Source organism: Ylistrum balloti, unplaced genomic scaffold (assembly GCF_031769215.1).
Source record: "Ylistrum balloti isolate Yb309-2 unplaced genomic scaffold, AGI_CSIRO_Ybal_v1 Utg370118, whole genome shotgun sequence".
Lineage (NCBI taxonomy): Eukaryota > Metazoa > Mollusca > Bivalvia > Pectinida > Pectinidae > Ylistrum > Ylistrum balloti.
Genome location: NW_026782136.1, coordinates 66844 through 84181, shown reverse-complemented (window position 1 = coordinate 84181; position 17338 = coordinate 66844). Strand labels below are relative to the sequence as shown.

The following is a 17338-nucleotide window of genomic DNA, read 5'->3' as shown; positions in this document are numbered from 1 at the left end:
ATTTCACATGACAAAACTTTTAAGTAGGGCCAGTAAAAGAGAAATAAGCTGATCAACAGCGGTTATACTACCATATTGTGGAGCATATCAATGGCCTACAGAATCCAATAAGAGATTCACAAAACCATCATTATAAAAGCTCTAGGTTAAATGACAAAGTTGAACACAATCACTTCATGCTCTCAATATTATAAATGTGTTTGGGAGCCCTCAAACCAACATGATAATTATGTTGTAAACACGACATCCAACAGGACATGGTGGCAAGCAAAGGGCAACAGATCTAGATACATCTGTGAAATGCGTTTATGATTTTTTGCTTTGTGTTAGCTTGAAGATAGCTTGAAGGACAATGTCTTAGAGCTAAGACGTCATGAACCTAATCTAGAAAGACATTGTCTTAGCTTTGGGATGACTTGAGACCAAATTTAGGTCAGACTGTCCTAGCTTTGGGATGACTCGAGACCAAATTTAGGTCAGACTGTCCTAGCTTTGGGATGATTTGAGACCAAATTTTGGTCAGACTGTCTTAGCTTTGGGATGACTTGAGACCAAATTTAGGTCAGACTGTCCTAGCTTTGGGATGACTCGAGACCAAATTTAGGTCAGACTGTCCTAGATTTGGGATGATTTGAGACCCAATTTAGGTCAGACTGTCCTAGCTTTGGGATGAGTTGGGACAAATTTTAGGTCAGGCTGTCCTAACTTTTGGATGATATGAGACCAAAGTTTAGGTAAGATTGTCCTAGCTTTGGGGTGACTTTGAGTTTAGTTAAGCAAAAATCTGAGTAGGTCTATAAATGCTAATGCTTATCTTGCACAAAATATACAAAACCATATACTTGGGTTGACTGCTGAAATGATATATATTTCAAATGTTATTACAATAATTGTACCTCTTTAAACCCAGTACTGAGTAAAACATATAGTGACTATTATAGTTTGGTTGTCTTGTATGTAAATTTAGGTGTAAAATGGACTGTTTACTAGTCCCAGTACCACCATCAATCTGAAGTCACTAAAGCTATGTGTCAGTAGATCAGAAGTTTTTAATGAGGTAGACTAAGAGTGAAGGAAGCAGTCAGACATAGTGTGTATTACCACAAACACAATCATCAAGAAGTTATGGAATATAATATTAAGTATAATAGATATACCAACAATACATTATCATTGTACCTTTACCCGATAGCAATATCGTGTTAAAAAATCTGGTACCAAGATTTATTAACCGAATATTGTAAAAAAATCTTGAAGCTCAATATGGCACTATAAACTGCTACTGCAAGCTCAATGCTGATTCTCGTTGGCCTGTTCAAGGTTCCTTCATTGGGATATCTCCGATCAAACCTTACATTATGATATCTCAGGTCAAACCATTCGTTGTGATATCTCACAAGGTCAAACCTTTCATCACGATATCTCAGATCAAACCTTTCATTGTGATATCTCAAAAGGTCAAACCTTTCATTGTGATATCTCACAAGGTCAAACCTTTCATTGTGATATCTCACAAGGTCAAACCTTTCATCGTGATATCTCACAAGGTCAAACCTTTCATCGTGATATCTCATAAGGTCAAACCTTTCATCGTGACATCTCATAAGGTCAAACCTTTCATCGTGACATCTCACAAGGTCAAACCTTTCATCATGATATCTCACAAGGTCATACCTTTCATCATGATATCTCACAAGCTGAAACCTTTCATCGTGATATCTCACAAGGTCAAACCTTTCATCATGATATCTGTGAGGTCATACCTTTCTTTGTATCTTACAAGGGCACAAATGTTAAACCAACAAGTTTTCCAGGATAGTGAGACTGCTGTTACTGATATGAGCATACATCATGGAATAATGAAATAGTAAATCTGTTTCAGTGATATGCGCATTAAGCAAAAATTTATAAGGTATTTTATAACCTTATAAATGTGAAGCTGCCTCTTACACTCTTGGTGAAGCACTCAGACTGGTTTGTCTGACACATCTCAATAATTCCTGGTATAAACTTCCTTGGGATCTCCTCAATGCCTGGAGATGTAGCTCTTGCTTGCCCCAGCTGCGTCCAGTCGCTGCCGTTTGTTAGAGGAATAAGAATCTGCGTAATGTCCACCTATCCCCTGTGAGTGTTGCCCTATGTACTCCGTCTCGGGGCTGGGTTCTGGGGCTGGTAACAGGTGACTGTAACTTCTCTTCTGTCCCACTGGTGTCTTCTGTAACGTATATACAGTAGAATGTCATCCCATGTCCTAACACTGGTGTGATAAATTATACAACATACACTATGATACTACTAATCAACACCCTATGTCTTAACACTGGTTTGATCAATTATCATTATACAACATACACTAAGTTATCAGTAAATTAGTATTTTTCAGGTTGGTTATGTTGCTTACTTTTACATGGCTGTTATCTTAATAAAGATCTAAATAACTTTGCTGATCATCTTGTAAGCTTGCAGAGATTACATATAAATATTATATATATATATATATATATATATATATGCATTTGTTTTATGCGACTTCGTCAAAATATCGATTTACAACATAATTACCTTTCTACTGTTTAAGAATAGTCTTTGAAACTTAAAGAAAAGATATTTGATAAAATCTACCAGAATATCAGCGAAACTGTGGAATGCTCCCCAAAAACCAACTTTTTTGAAAACAAAGTTTCAACAAAAAAGCAATCATTCCGTAGTTGAGGGATTGGGAGTCCTGCACATCATGCAGTTCCATTATCCTGGTTAAAATGATATGCTTTGGACAAAAATATTTTAACAAAGGAGAATAATTTTATGAGGTTCCGGGTCCTGATTGTGGTACATTGCACACTTTCATTGTACGACCAATGTATACATACAAAGTTTCATGATCCTTGCTTCACGAAGCTCTAAAAACTATGTAATTGGGTAAATATTTTTGATTGAGTGATTAACATCCTTGTGACACTTACGTTTATGTGATGGGTTCCGACATCAATTCCATACCTGTAAAGTGTTCCCAAATCTACTGTCTCTCACTACTTCTAAGAGGTTCCCATATCTACTGTCTCTAACCACCTGTCTGGAGTTCCCATATCTACTGTCTCTAACCACCTGTCTGGAGTTCCCATATCTACTGTCTCTAACCACCTGTCTGGAGTTCCCATATCTACTGTCTCTAACCACCTGTATGGAGTTCCCATATCTACTGTCTCTAACCTCCTGTCTGGAGTTCCCATATCTACTGTCTCTAACCATCTGTCTGGAGTTCCCATATCTACTGTCTCTAACCACCTGTCTGGAGTTCCCATATCTACTGTCTCTAACAACCTGTCTGGAGTTCCCATATCTACTGTCTTTAACCACCTGTCTGGAGTTCCCATATCTACTGTCTCTAACCACCTGTCTGGAGTTCCCATATCTACTGTCTCTAACAACCTGTCTGGAGTTCCCATATCTACTGTCTTTAACCACCTGTCTGGAGTTCCCATATCTACTGTCTCTAACCACCTATCTGGAGTTCCCATATCTACTGTCTCTAACCACCTATCTGGAGTTCCCATATCTACTGTCTCTAACCACCTGTCTGGAGTTCCCATATCTACTCTCTCTAACCACCTGTCTGGAGTTCCCATATCTACTGTCTCTAACCACCTGTCTGGAGATCCCATACCTACTGTCTCTATCTACCAGTAAGGTTTTCAGAATGCAAATCATTGTCTTCAATTTTTGGATAATTTACAATACAAAGTGTGTAAAATAACACTTCCCAAATCTACCACTAAAAATGTTACATTTTAAATATTGATTGACAGCCACCAAAATCTTTATGTGTAATGTGAATATAAAGCTACATATTATGTAAGTCTGTTTTGGAGTCCAATTCATGATTAGTCACTACATATGTCATTCTTATCTATACCCTAACAAGAGTATTTTGGTTTTGCAATTCTATATACTTACTAAAAGACCTGCTGCTCCTGAGGGCCGGCTGCCTAGAAGGCCTGGGAGGTCTGACTGGTATGGTTTGCCTGAAGAACCTCCTACATATCGTGGTTTGTCCCCTAACAGACTGGTTGTCTGTCTGCCTTCTGTGTTGGAAAAGGCAGATACACCTGGGGGTGTTGACAGGAGGGGATGAGGTGAGCTGGATTTACCTCCTGGTGCTGATAAGAGACTCTGGGGACTTCCCCCTGGTGTGGCCAGGAGACCTTGTGAGCCACCACCCGGTGTAGATAATAATGGATTAACTGAAGTGTTACTAGTAGGTGGCACTCCCTGCCGACTCCGTGGCAGTGGAGCACGACCTTTAGGTGTGCCAAGAAGAGATGATTTATCGTTCTGGCGATTCATTTGTGATGACTGATAGACATCATTTTTGTAGCTGTCTCTGCTGTTATTGTTGTAGGGTGCATAACTACCCATATCCTCACTAGAACCAGTGTATTGTCTGTATTTATCACTATCTACACCATTATCACTGTAACTACCATAGTTACCTCCCTTTACACTTGTATAGCTGTCATAGTTCCCATCACTGTTGTAGTAGCCATTGTTATCTCCCATCATACCTTGGTACCCAGTGTTTGTTGCTGCAGCGTAAGCCATAGCCTTGGCCGCCATGCTCTCATAATCAGAATCAGTGCTCTGAAAAAAAAGAGGTCATGCTGCTGAAATGGTCATCAGTAATCTCACTGGTACATAAACTATAGCAACCTTAACTCAGTGAGGACCTAAACTCTATCTTAGTAGTGTGTTTTAATTGATTGTTTCGGAGTTTCTCATCTCATCAACAGCAAAGGTCATTTTAAAGTGGGAGTTCATGCTAATTACCTCACTTCACAACTTATGAGAGACCACTTGCATGTGATCCAAAGCAACCTAGTTAAAGTGTTTCGTGCGAGGACACAACCACTACAGCACAGACAATCCATATTGTAGCTTTTTGAGAAACATAAACAGAACCCAGTAGAGATAATTCAATCACATACTTAGGATCTTTGCCTGAAGTTGCAAAGCTCAGTGCTCAACAGACTGAGCTAGTGCTTTCCTTTTCTCTCAGTAAAGTCCTGAAGTGCTCTGCATTCTTTACCAAACATTAAATCCTTTGAAAGTAAATGGACACTGAACGGGTAGCTTACCGTAGTGTTTTCCTGCTGTTGGTAGAAGTCATAACCTTTGTCGTAGCTAGTACTGCCAGATCGTGATAGTAGACTTGAGTTACTCTGAAAATAAAATGTGGATAAAGGCTTGTCAACGTCATTAGATAATTGTCATCATCACCAGACAACTGTCACTGTCGCTGGACACTTGTCACTGTCATCAAAAAATTGTCATCGTCACTAGGCAACTGTCGCTGTCATTGAACACTTGTCACTGTCATCAGACAATTGTCACCATCGCTAGGCAACTGTCGCTGTCATTGAACACTTGTCACTGTCATCAAAAAATTGTCATCGTCACTAGGCAACTGTCGCTGTCATTGAACACTTGTCACTGTCATCAAAAAATTGTCATCGTCACTAGGCAACTGTCACCGTCACTGGACACTTGTCACTGTCATCAGACAATCATCACCATCGCTAGGCAACTGTCATCAGAAAATTGTCACCACCATAAGAATATTTTAAATATTTGTATTACCTGACCATGATATTATACCGAATTTGTTGATATTGAATTTTTCAATTTAGATAAGCTGAATTTTCAAGATTGTAAAAGTTTGTAGAAGCACATTTTGAAAAAAATTGACTAAAAAATATAAAAGAAGACAAAAAAATATTTGTTTGTCCTTACTTATATAATAAATACATATCATCTTATGACTGCATTATCTGTTTGGATATCCCCATTGATTTCACTTGAAAGACAAAGGAGGTAGTATTTTTATAATTATTAATAGTCCTTATGCATATAACAATGCCTGAGAGATATCTATTAGATAAACTGGTTTGATTCTGACCTGTGAATTGAAGCTGGAGTCAGCCCGGCCTGAGTTGAAGCTGCTGTCACTGTAGTAGTTGTCGTAGGAGGTAGACCCATATCGACTGTAACCACCATATCCAGAATCATCTTTGCTGGAGTTATCTCCCTGTTAACACAATTATGCTGAATGATTTTTTTAATTCAAAACTATATGTCATGGTGCTTTGTTCTTTCATACCTCATTCACTCTCACCAGTGATGCTTACATACTGCAAACACAGAGAATAAATTTATACCTTTGAAACCATAGCTCTGATAATCATGTCTTATACTTAAAATCATCGACACAGTAAACTTACCGTCACTCAACACAGTAAACTTACCGTCCTGCCACCATAACTCTGATCATCATAAGTCTTCCTCTTATAGTCACTCTGTGGAGAACAAATGACACAATGACATATAGAAAGTTTAACAGATATGTATAACATAATGAAAGATAGAATATTTAGAAGTAAAATGAAAACAGAACCCTGACATGTCAGCAAGGGCCCTGATGAATTTGGGACTCTGACAGCTTCTTACAAGTGTAACAATACAAATACATACTTAACATTGTTTTTAACCTACTAACCACATCAACGATCAGATATCCACCATACAATAGTCTGGGGAAATGTTCCTATAAAATTTCCGAAACTTTACTCCTTGTACTTTGATAAAATATTATGATTTTCTCTTTTTTAAATATATATTCAGCTGTCTAAGATAATGGTTTTGTCTAAGACAACAATGGTTTTGTCTAAGATAATGGTTTTGTCTAAGACAACAATGGTTTTGTCTAAGATAATGGTTTTGTCTAAGACAACAATGGTTTTGTCTAAGATAACAATGGTTTTGTCTAAGATAATGGTTTTGTCTAAGACAACAATGGTTTTGTCTAAGATAATGGTTTTGTCTAAGACAACAATGGTTTTGTCTAAGATAATGGTTTTGTCTAAGACAACAATGGTTTTGTCTAAGATAATGGTTTTGTCTAAGACAACAATGGTTTTGTCTAAGATAATGGTTTTGTCTAAGACAACAATGGTTTTGTCTAAGATAACAATGGTTTTGTCTAAGACAACAATGTTTTTGTCTAAGACAACAATGGTTTTGTCTAAGACAACAATGGTTTTGTCTAAGACAACAATGGTTTGTCTAAGACAACAATGGTTTTGTCTAAGACAACAATGGTTTTGTCTAAGATAACAATGTTTTTATCTAAGACAACAATAGTTTTGTCTAATATAACAATATTTTTGTCTAAGACAACAAAGGTTTTGTCTAAGACAACAATGGTTTTGTCTAAGACAACAATGGTTTTGTCTAAGATAACAATGTTTTTATCTAAGACAATAATAGTTTTGTCTAAGATAACAATATTTTTGTCTAAGACAACAAAGGTTTTGTCTAAGACAACAATGGTTTCGTCTAAGAGAACAATGTTTTGTCTAAAACAATGGTTTTTGGTCTAAGACAACAATGGTTGTGTCTAAGACAACAATGGTTTAGTCTAAGCTAACAATGGTTTTGTCTAAGACAACAATGGTTTTTGGTCTAAGCTAACAATGGTTTTGTCTAAGACAACAATGGTTTTGTCTAAGACAACAATGTTTTTGTCTACGACAACAATGGTTTTGTCGGAGACAACAATGGTTTTGTCGGAGACAACAATGGTTTAAGAGATAACCTTAGCCTTTTCAAGTTAGCAAATAAATGTGCTAATATTGATCATTCAACAGATAAGAACTACAGGGTTATGTTAATTACTTATTTTCATGTAAATTATTGATTGAAATGACATACATGGAACTCCTCCTTGATTGGATTCCAAATGCTACATCATTCCTGACTTTGTTTTAAATTGAAAACATGACCTCTCAACCAGACATGACTGTCCAGACCGTGTTAACCTCTTTCATTAAAACTTTCTGGATAGTAAAATCATGCAAACACCCCAGTCATTAGTTTGAGTCCTTATCTCTGATTTCTAGATTTTACTTCAATGAGATTGTGTTGTGAACTGACAATCTGTTTATACCTGTCCTGATGTAGGATAGCTGTCCTGGTGAGCACCATAGTCTGAGCCTCGTCCCGGCTCTGGCAACAGTCCATCTCCAAGACTAGGTAGTCTCTTGGGTACTAGAGATGGTGGTTCTCCCAACAAAGACTTGATGCCTTTAGTGGCCTGATTATTAGGCTGCTGTTTACTGGGGACATAACCGTCGCCTGAGGGATCACCACCCCCTTGGCTATAGTGGTCAGCTGATAGTCGATCACCACCTTGACCACTGTGTTGATCATAACCAGATTGTCTATAACCACTCTGACTATATCTGGACGGTCCATGTCTACCATGCCCAGATGATCCTTGACCACTTTGACGAGAGAAATTTCCGTCCAAAAGACTTGGTGTTTCATTCGATTGCATTATCTTCTTCTGACCAACCAACATCTTTATATTATTCATGAAATTATGTGACATTTTCATTTGGTCATGCCTCGGGGCTTCCCCCAAAAGTCCTCCTGGTGAACTAGATTTGGTCATGTCTCTATCAAAATGACCTTTAAAGTTTGGTGGTATAAGAGGAGGAGGCATGTGTTTATTCTCTGCTTTCATTAATGGTTTTATGCCAGCATTTAATTGTTGTCTGAATTGAGCGGAAGACGACAGCTGGCCGAGATTTGTTAGCCAGCCCAAGTTGAGATTTTGAATGTTAAAAGCCAGTGATTGTAATAATGGTGATGTGGAACTCTCCTCTGATTTTGATGCGCCAGTGCTGCCCCCTGTTGGAGAGTTTGTAGAAGAAGGTGATAACTGAGACATAAGGTTTTGTAGTATAATGTTGGCCTGAGCTGAGACAGGATCCCCAAGTATTGATGGTTTTTCACCCTGCGGATAAATAAAAAAATGGCTATTGTAATAAATATCATTGCTCTCTATATATCATTCAAGGATGCTTTTGAAAATATATAACTTAATCTCTGTTTTCACATGTAAGTATATTAAATGAAACCAAATTAAAACTATTACTGAAAAATTAACATAAATTTTGTTTAAAGACATTTTAAATTTTAAGGTGGTAAAATTATAATCACTGGGTAAAGACAGAGCCATGATTGGATGTTGATCTACATCTAACAAATTAATGATATCTTTGACAGAATGAAAATATCACAGTTGTGTATCCAGAGCCAAGAAACCACTCTAGTCCTTGTTTGTAAATCAACTTACTGATTGCTGGTTACCAAGCAAGGGAAGTAAGTTCAATGGACCAACAACCTGGAAAAGAGAAAAGTCACTGTAAACAAGACTTCTATCAATGTAAACAAGATTTATATCAATGTAAACAAGGTTTATATCAATGTAAACAAAGTTTATATCAGTAAAAAGGCTTATATCAATGTCACAATGTAAACAAGGTTTATATCAATGTTAAAAAGGCTTATATCAATGTAATCAAGGCTTATATCAATGTAAACAAGATTTATATCAATGTAAACAAGGTTTATATCAATGTTAAAAAGGCTTATATCAATGTAATCAAGGCTTATACCAATGTAAACAAGGCTTATATCAATGTTAAAAAGGCTTATATCAATGTTAAAAAGGCTTATATAAATGTAAACAAGGTTTATATAAATGTAAACAAGGCTTACATCAATGTAAACAAGGTTTATATCAATGTAAACAAAGTTTATATCAATGTAAACAAGGCTTATATCAATGTAAACAAGGTTTATATCAATGTAAACAAGGTTTATATCAATGTAAACAAGGTCAATGTTAAACAAGGTTTATATCAATGTAAACAAGGTTTATATCAATGTTAAAAAGACTTATATCAATGTAAACAAGGTTTATATCAATGTTAAAAAGACTTATATCATGTTAAAAAGGCTTATATCAATGTAAACAAGGTTTATATCAATGTTAAAAAGACTTATATCAATGTTAAAAAGACTTATATCATGTCAAAAAGGCTTATATCAATGTAAACAAGACTTCTATCAATGTAAACAAGGTTTATATCAATGTAAACAAGATCACATCTGTAGACTCAGAAGTGTAATCAACACTCACCTGGTGCTGTGACCGAGCCTGTGTCTGTAAAGCCAGAAGTATGATCAGACCCAGCTGCATGTTGGGGTTCATCAATGGACTCATGCCTATAGATGGAGCTGGTCCCAGTAAACCTAGAGGTATGTCAATGAATGGAAGAAGTTTAAAAACTTTTATAAAAGATACCTTAATAAATAACAATTCATACAGCAGTATTTAAAGTTACAGTTGAATCTATGATTTTCATTTGTCCATTATCACTATACATCTGTAATGCTAGAATCACTTGAGTAGTGATATGTATTTATGAAAGATTGAATCCTGTATAACAATTCTGTAATATACACTGGACTTGAACTCTGTCCATCAAAATGCTTCTGCACAAAATCAGTTTGAAAACCTATTGATTCAGCGGGTCGAATACAAACAACAAACATCAAATATTTAACATGTTTAAATATCTTTGCTGAATACAGGTACACAATATAAATGTGTATTAATATTGATATTGTTAAAAAGTTCAATATTTCAATAAAAAATTTTTTTAAAAAAACCCTTTACCTTATTCATGTACTTATTTACCTGGCTTTGATGATTTCAAGTTCATTTGTGTGACATAAGTTTGCTGAAGCTGGTGAAGGGCAGTTTTAAAATGTGTCATCACTGCAACAATAAATGTTTTATCAAAACATTTTATCTTATATTGTCTTACATCATTAAAAATGCCTGTCTACCTCTAAAATAGTCCACATCACTTTAAAATTACTTTCTTTGTATGATATAGTCTACAACATCAAAATCCCTGTTGTTTACCTGCTATAATCTCTATTACATCAAAATTACTGTCTTTATCAGATAAAGTCTACATCATATCAAAATCTTTATCTTTATCTGATAAAGTCTCTGTCATATCAAAATCTTTATCTTTATATGATAAAGTCTCTGTCATTTCAAAATCTTTATCTTTATAGTCTCTGTCATATCAAAATCTTTATCTGATAAAGTCTCTGTCATATCAAAATCATATCAAAATCTATATCTTTATCTGATATAGTCTCTGTCATATCAAAATCTTTATCTGATAAAGTCTCTGTCATATCAAAATCTTTATCTGATAAAGTCTCTGTCATATCAAAATCTATATCTTTATCTGATATAGTCTCTGTCATATCAAAATCTCAATCTTCATTTGAATTAGACAACACCACATCAAAATCTTTGTTTTCATCTGATATAGTATAAGTCATATCAAAATCATCTGATAAAGCCCATGTTATATCAAAATTACTGTTTTAAAATCAATATACAACTCATTGTAAAGAGAGGTAATGAGTAAATTAGGATCTAATTTGAAATACTTTTGGCGTCTGTGATTCATCCCCTCTGACCTACTCCCTCCCTCCTTTACTTAATTTGATGTGTAAGTAAGATATCCTGAAACTTACACTGAGTATGCTGGTCACAGAGATCCAGCACAAGGGGATGGTTCAGCACAGAAGGATTGGGGAATATTGGGTCTGGCAACAAACTGGGCTTGGAGGAGGATACTTCATCCTGTCATAGAGGAGGATAAACAATGTCAATGTATCTCAATGAAACATTAAAATCTGCCAGAAGCAATATAAGTCAATCATCATCATCATCATCATCATCATCATCATCATCATCATCATCATCATCATCATCATCATCATCATCACCATCACCATCACCATCACCATCACCATCACCATCACCATCATCATCACCATCACCATCACCATCACCATCATCATCATCATCATCATCATCATCATCATCACCATCACCATCACCATCACCATCATCATCATCATCATCATCATCATCATCATCATCATCCTCATCATCATCATCATCATCATCATCATCATCATCATCATCATCATCATCATCATCATCATCATCAAAAAAAAAAAAAAATGCTAAAAATCTTGAGCACAAAAGTTTTTCAGGGAATAGAATATCAGTTTAGGTACAAAAAGGGATGAAAATTAATGAATAAAATAAATTACTATTTAGAAACAAAGTAAGTGACTTATGATCTTACACAGGAAATGTCTATAATAGTTTATATTGTTAATGAACTCACAAACTTGACAAGCAGTTTGCTACACATCTCCACAGCAGACTTTCCTGGAATACAATAGGTGACCCTGAGGGTTGTTTGTTGTAGTTTGTAGCCATTTAGCTGTTTCTGTGTAGTCTGTGCATCCTTTGGGTCAGCATACTCAATAATACCAAAACCAAGGGGCTCCCCTTCTTTTAATACAACCTGTACAAAGGAAGAGAATACATGATCAGAAAAGTGAATGATATCTTCAGCACTACCTGTCCTTCAGTATATCACAGTCACAATGATTCCATAACCAAGAGGATATCCTTTTATCAGTTCAACCTGTACAAAGGGAGACCACAACATACTCACACAATACCATAACAAAAGGGCTATGATTCCTTTAGTATGAGTTTTACAAAGGTAGACCACTACTTAGTTTAAGACAATAATAGTGTAATCAAAGAGGTCGCTGGCCTTCAGTTCAACCTGCTTCAAACCATGTTTGAATAACATCACAGTAACTACACTGTATTTAAAGAAAAACTTGCCCAGCAAGCTTGTTTGTATCCTTTTTATTATGATTTTCAAAAATATATTTCACAATTATTTAACTTACATCAGCTACCAGCAGTGAGCCAATGTGACAAAGGATGGAGGAGGAACACAGGGCTCTCACACCCCATTTTGGGACTGGGGCCCGGGGCCCTTAGAATTGGGAAAAATAGCTGTGTTTTCCTTAGAATTGGGAAAACTTGGGGTCTAAATTGGGAAAAAAGAGACTATTTTGCATTGGGAATGGAGCCGAATATCAGCCCCAAAACTGGCAGATCGAGAGCCCTGGAACAGTAGATGTTAAAAAGAGAGTAGCCTTAGCAAGTGGACAGTTCAAACGACTATCAAACATCTGACAAGCTGGAGACATCAACAGAAAGGTCAAAGTCTCCCTTTTTAAGAGCCTCATAATATTGGTGTTGCTCTATGGGTGTGAGACTTGGAAATTGACCAAGGGAGAGGAAGGAAAACTAGATATCTTTCAAAATAAGTGTCTGAGAAGGATCTTCAGGATTCGATGGGAGCAGCACATCTCGAATAAGACAGTTCTGGAGATGGCAGGGACAGTGAATATGAGCCAGGAGGTGAGAAGAAGGAGATGGAGCTGGATTTGACACGTCCTGAGGAAGGAGATGACAGTGCTGTGGCCCTCGGGTGGACAAAAGAGAGGGAAAAAGGAAAAAAGGCCACCCAAAAACAACTTGGCGAAGAAAAGTGGAGGTGGAGTGGAATGGTGCTGGCTGGAGTACCTGGAACTCTGCACGCTGTGCCGCCGAAGATCAAAAACAGTAGAGAAGGGATGTCCAAGCCTTGTGTGCCTCCTGGCACAGAGAGACTTAAGGTTAAGGTAAGGAAGCTACCAGCAGTTATGAATACCAGTGAAGAATGATTACTGCTGAACACAGATCAAGGTATTCATGTTGAATTCTGTAGACAACAACACCAATATAACTACATACCATATAAAGTCATGTTATAATGTTAGACACATGAGACGGATATTATTCTGTGTCAACTTTCTTAGAGGAGTGATTGATATGAGCTCACCTGGCAATATATGGGACTTGCGTGGCAGCTGAAAATTTCCCTGAAGTGGGAATTATCTTTGTAATCCAAAGGGAGATTATCTACAAGTAGACAACGAGAGTGGAGGTGCTGGTAGGCAGAGCTTGTTTGTTGACTGATGACATCACAGTTGATCTTGTGTCCTTGCACTTCTCTCCAGTCTAATTCTTCTGCTATTTGTTTTGTTCTTTCAAGACTGGTCTTAAACTCTACCAGGCCATAGCCTTTACTTTGGCCTGAGAAAACACAACAAAAAAAGTAAAGATTTGTACCACGTCACAGCACTATTGGTATATCATTGAGAATTCCACTACCCTCAACTTAAAAATCCTGATAGTCAAAACATTCCATAAAAAAATTTAATATTTGTTTTAATACAGTTGATTGGCAACCATGAAGGTAATTTCTTGAACTGAATGAATGTAATGAAATTAAGTAGATAAAGGCTCAGGAAATATATACAAAACATAAATACATCTTGTCTGTAATGATCACAAAGATTTCCTATACCCCTCAGATTTAACATCAATCTTTAACCCCTAGTCTGTCTTATATGTGCATTAATACAAACAATCTGTTTCAGGACTTTGTGCTTCTGTATGATCTCCAAAAATATAATGTTATCAAATACCTGTGTCATCTGCTCGGAACATGAAGCACTTTAGAAAAGTACCAAGAGGGTAGACCATTGTCCTCAGTTCCTTGTCGGTAAAATCAAGTGGAAGATGAGCTATACATAACAGGCGATCTGTTGCTAAGATCGATATGGTAATTGTGTGGTCCAGCATTCTTGCTTGATTTAATTCTTCAAATATGCTTTCTGCATCCTTTCCATTTTTTAAAGTAACCACAGCTGTGAAAGGATAAATTTATTTCATTAAGATATTCAAAAAGTGTATATGAAATAGTTATAGAAAAACATCAACACAGCAACAATGGCACTTTGCAGACATTTGCAGGTTATCTTCAAGCATTACAAATCCTCATTATGAATATATATATTCACATATCTCAATGGGAATAAATAAAACTTTAAATTCTTTAACTGTTAGCATTACATCCTGTGAACACAGCGAATTTGATAAAGTCTTTAATATCACTAACACTTATGGCATTTTGGTACACATGTATATAATATGTCTAAGTTATAACACATACAGTATTAAACATACAGAAAAACTGTATATAATATATATGACGAAAACAGAGCTAATTTAGCAATGAGTAGTAGAATTTACAACGGTGTACTAAGCATTAATGTTAATTCTATAGGTCAAACAGAACCCTAATGTCAGATCAACCTATTCCAGTACATTTTCACTAACCAAAAGGCTCAGTTACATAGCTATATTACTGACTGTACCACTTACTCCATTGAATGGCCAAACTTCCTTTGAATATAATAATGGGCAGCAACTCTGACAAGCAATTCCAAGAGACTAGATTCTTTACACTGTGTTGATTTTTCAGTCAATAATCTATCATGCATTAAATGAATTACTGAATGTGGCAACATGTGAATAAAAAAAAACTATATATATATATATATTTTTTTTTTTGGAAGATGGGGCTGTACAGAATAAGAGTCAGAAGACTCGGTCATTTAAATGGCGCTTTGGTGGAAAACCTGCCTTGTATAACATAATCTTACACAGCAATTATATCCAAAAATCTTTCAAGCCTGTGAAAACAGTAACCAATTCCAGTATAATTCTAATAAAACTTTGAGCTTAATTACAGTTTATTTAATGAACTTGCATCTTAAAACAATGTGAGCTTCCTTTAAGTACCTGGTTTATATCTAGATATCATACTAAAGCACTAACCTTCTTTTTCTTCGCTTTTCATATTGATCTCTTCTAGTTCATATTCACCAAGGAAAAGATCAACCTCCTGAAAATTAACAAAATACAATATGATCATTTAGAGTTCACAAAGTTCTACTTATTCCTGGTCCAAAAGTACTTTTTTTATATATATATTGCTAACAGATTGTTTTCTTTTAAGTAAAATGGAACTATTTTCACTCTTTCAAATGAAAAATCATCAATATTTGATCACAAATCCGTCCAAAACAATATGTTGTTTAACAATACAAGACATTGAAAATTGTGTACTTAGTAATTTCGAGACAGCAATCCCTTTCCTTAAAGAAAATGCGCTATATCTGTCTTAACAGTTAACCAAAGTACGAAACATGGATCTCCTACAAAAGGCGGTAAAATCCTAATTATGTAGTTTTGAAATTCAAAATTGTTACTGTACCTCGTTGGTTGTGACTGGGATGTTTTTAATTGCTATTTTTCTACCCAGATGAAATTGCTTGCGACTTTCGTTCAGCAAATCTAAATCTTTACAGTTGCTGCTTGAGTCTTCACTTAAATTTGAGTCCATCGTAGCAGAAGGGCTGGAACGATCATTGGTAGTTGTTTCTGTTCCCTCTGCCTCCCTACCATCCATGGTGGTCGCCATATTGTGTGACGTCATAAAAATCGAGTCGAAAAGGATAACTTTTCCGGAATAACTTTGCTTAGCCATATAGGCATGAACTCTTATTAAGTCTATCATTTAATGGGTAATAAGACTTAATGTACAAACATGTTTAGCATGCCCGATAAAATTAAACTAATACTGGCGTTTACTACTTTTCTCTCTCTCGTAATAGATTACTTAACAGAAGCTGCAAAATTACAAAGTACTTTAGAAAGTTACCTCCCTTGCAATGCAAACTTTTGTAATATTTGGGAAGAAAAGATAAAAATAACCTACGATCGTTATTTCAAATTTCTTTTTCCACTGTACTACGCGATGCGTATCGAAAACAACCTTATTGGACACAAAAGTTTAACAAAGGACCATTATTCTTAATTTGTTTTATAGCACACGTTTCGTTATTCTTATTGAATGCAAGCAAAGCCATGGTCATGACACAAAGATTTAACGTGGGGCAGTAACTCTGTACTGAGGCATCATTGGCCCAGACTTTGTCCCCACTGCACCATGCATTTGTATGACTGATGTATACATCTCATTTCAAAGTTTAGCTGTAGACAAAAAAAAAATAAGAATAAAATAACAAAGGACGAAAACTCTGTAATATACTTTGTGCAATAGACACTCTCCTCGTATACCCAATGTATACACGAAGTTTGATTATCCTATTTTCAATGCAACTTGAGCAAAGTTGTGCTCTGGGCAAGATATTTAAGGACCATAACTTTGTAAATGAGGTGTTTAGGACCTGAATTCGGTACAATGCACATTGTCTTAGTATGATCAATGTATCCACCAAGTTTCAGAATCCTATATTAAATGCATGCAATTAAAAAATGTGCTATAGAAGCAAAAATTGAAAGGGTAATAAGTCTGCAATCAAGAGGTTGCGGTTTCTGAATTTGATACACTACACATTGGCTTAGTAATGATCAATGTTTACACCAAGTTTCATAATCCTAACTTAAATGCAAGCAAAGTTATGCTCCTGACAGCTGAACTTTTATCAAAGAGCAATAACTCTGTAATTGAGGGTTCGAGGGCCCTGAATTTGCTACACTGCACATTCCCTTTGTATGACTAATGTAGACATAAAGTTTCATAATCCTTGCTTATCTCTGGGCAAGTCA

The 17338-nt window shown here is 35.9% G+C and overlaps 1 protein-coding gene across 1 annotated transcript; it reads right to left on the bottom strand.

Moving 5' to 3' along the window:
- Positions 1–1793: 1793 nt before the first annotated feature.
- Positions 1794–16175, bottom strand: LOC132550293 (ribonucleoprotein PTB-binding 1-like). The gene is made up of 15 exons (XM_060214339.1): positions 15981–16175; positions 15542–15608; positions 14347–14568; positions 13698–13951; positions 12132–12314; positions 11467–11575; positions 10604–10684; positions 10037–10155; positions 9194–9241; positions 8000–8851; positions 6300–6350; positions 5954–6082; positions 5133–5216; positions 3955–4638; positions 1794–2215 (listed from the first exon to the last, which is right to left on the bottom strand). Exons 1-15 carry the CDS (start codon positions 16173–16175, stop codon positions 2027–2029), a joined length of 3267 nt encoding a protein of 1088 aa, XP_060070322.1. The 3' UTR covers positions 1794–2026.
- Positions 16176–17338: the final 1163 nt, after the last annotated feature.

Bases quoted from the DNA above. Each gene is read 5' to 3' on its own strand.
- LOC132550293 (XM_060214339.1), bottom strand. From the start codon at position 16,175: ATGGATGGTAGGGAGGCAGAGGGAACAGAAACAACTACCAATGATCGT. The intron at 13,952-14,346 runs GTATTTGATAAC...GTGTTTTCTCAG, and splicing joins GTTCCGAGCAGATGACACAG to GCCAAAGTAAAGGCTATGGC. The intron at 10,685-11,466 runs GTAAGTTTCAGG...TTATTGTTGCAG, and splicing joins CTGTGACCAGCATACTCAGT to TGATGACACATTTTAAAACT.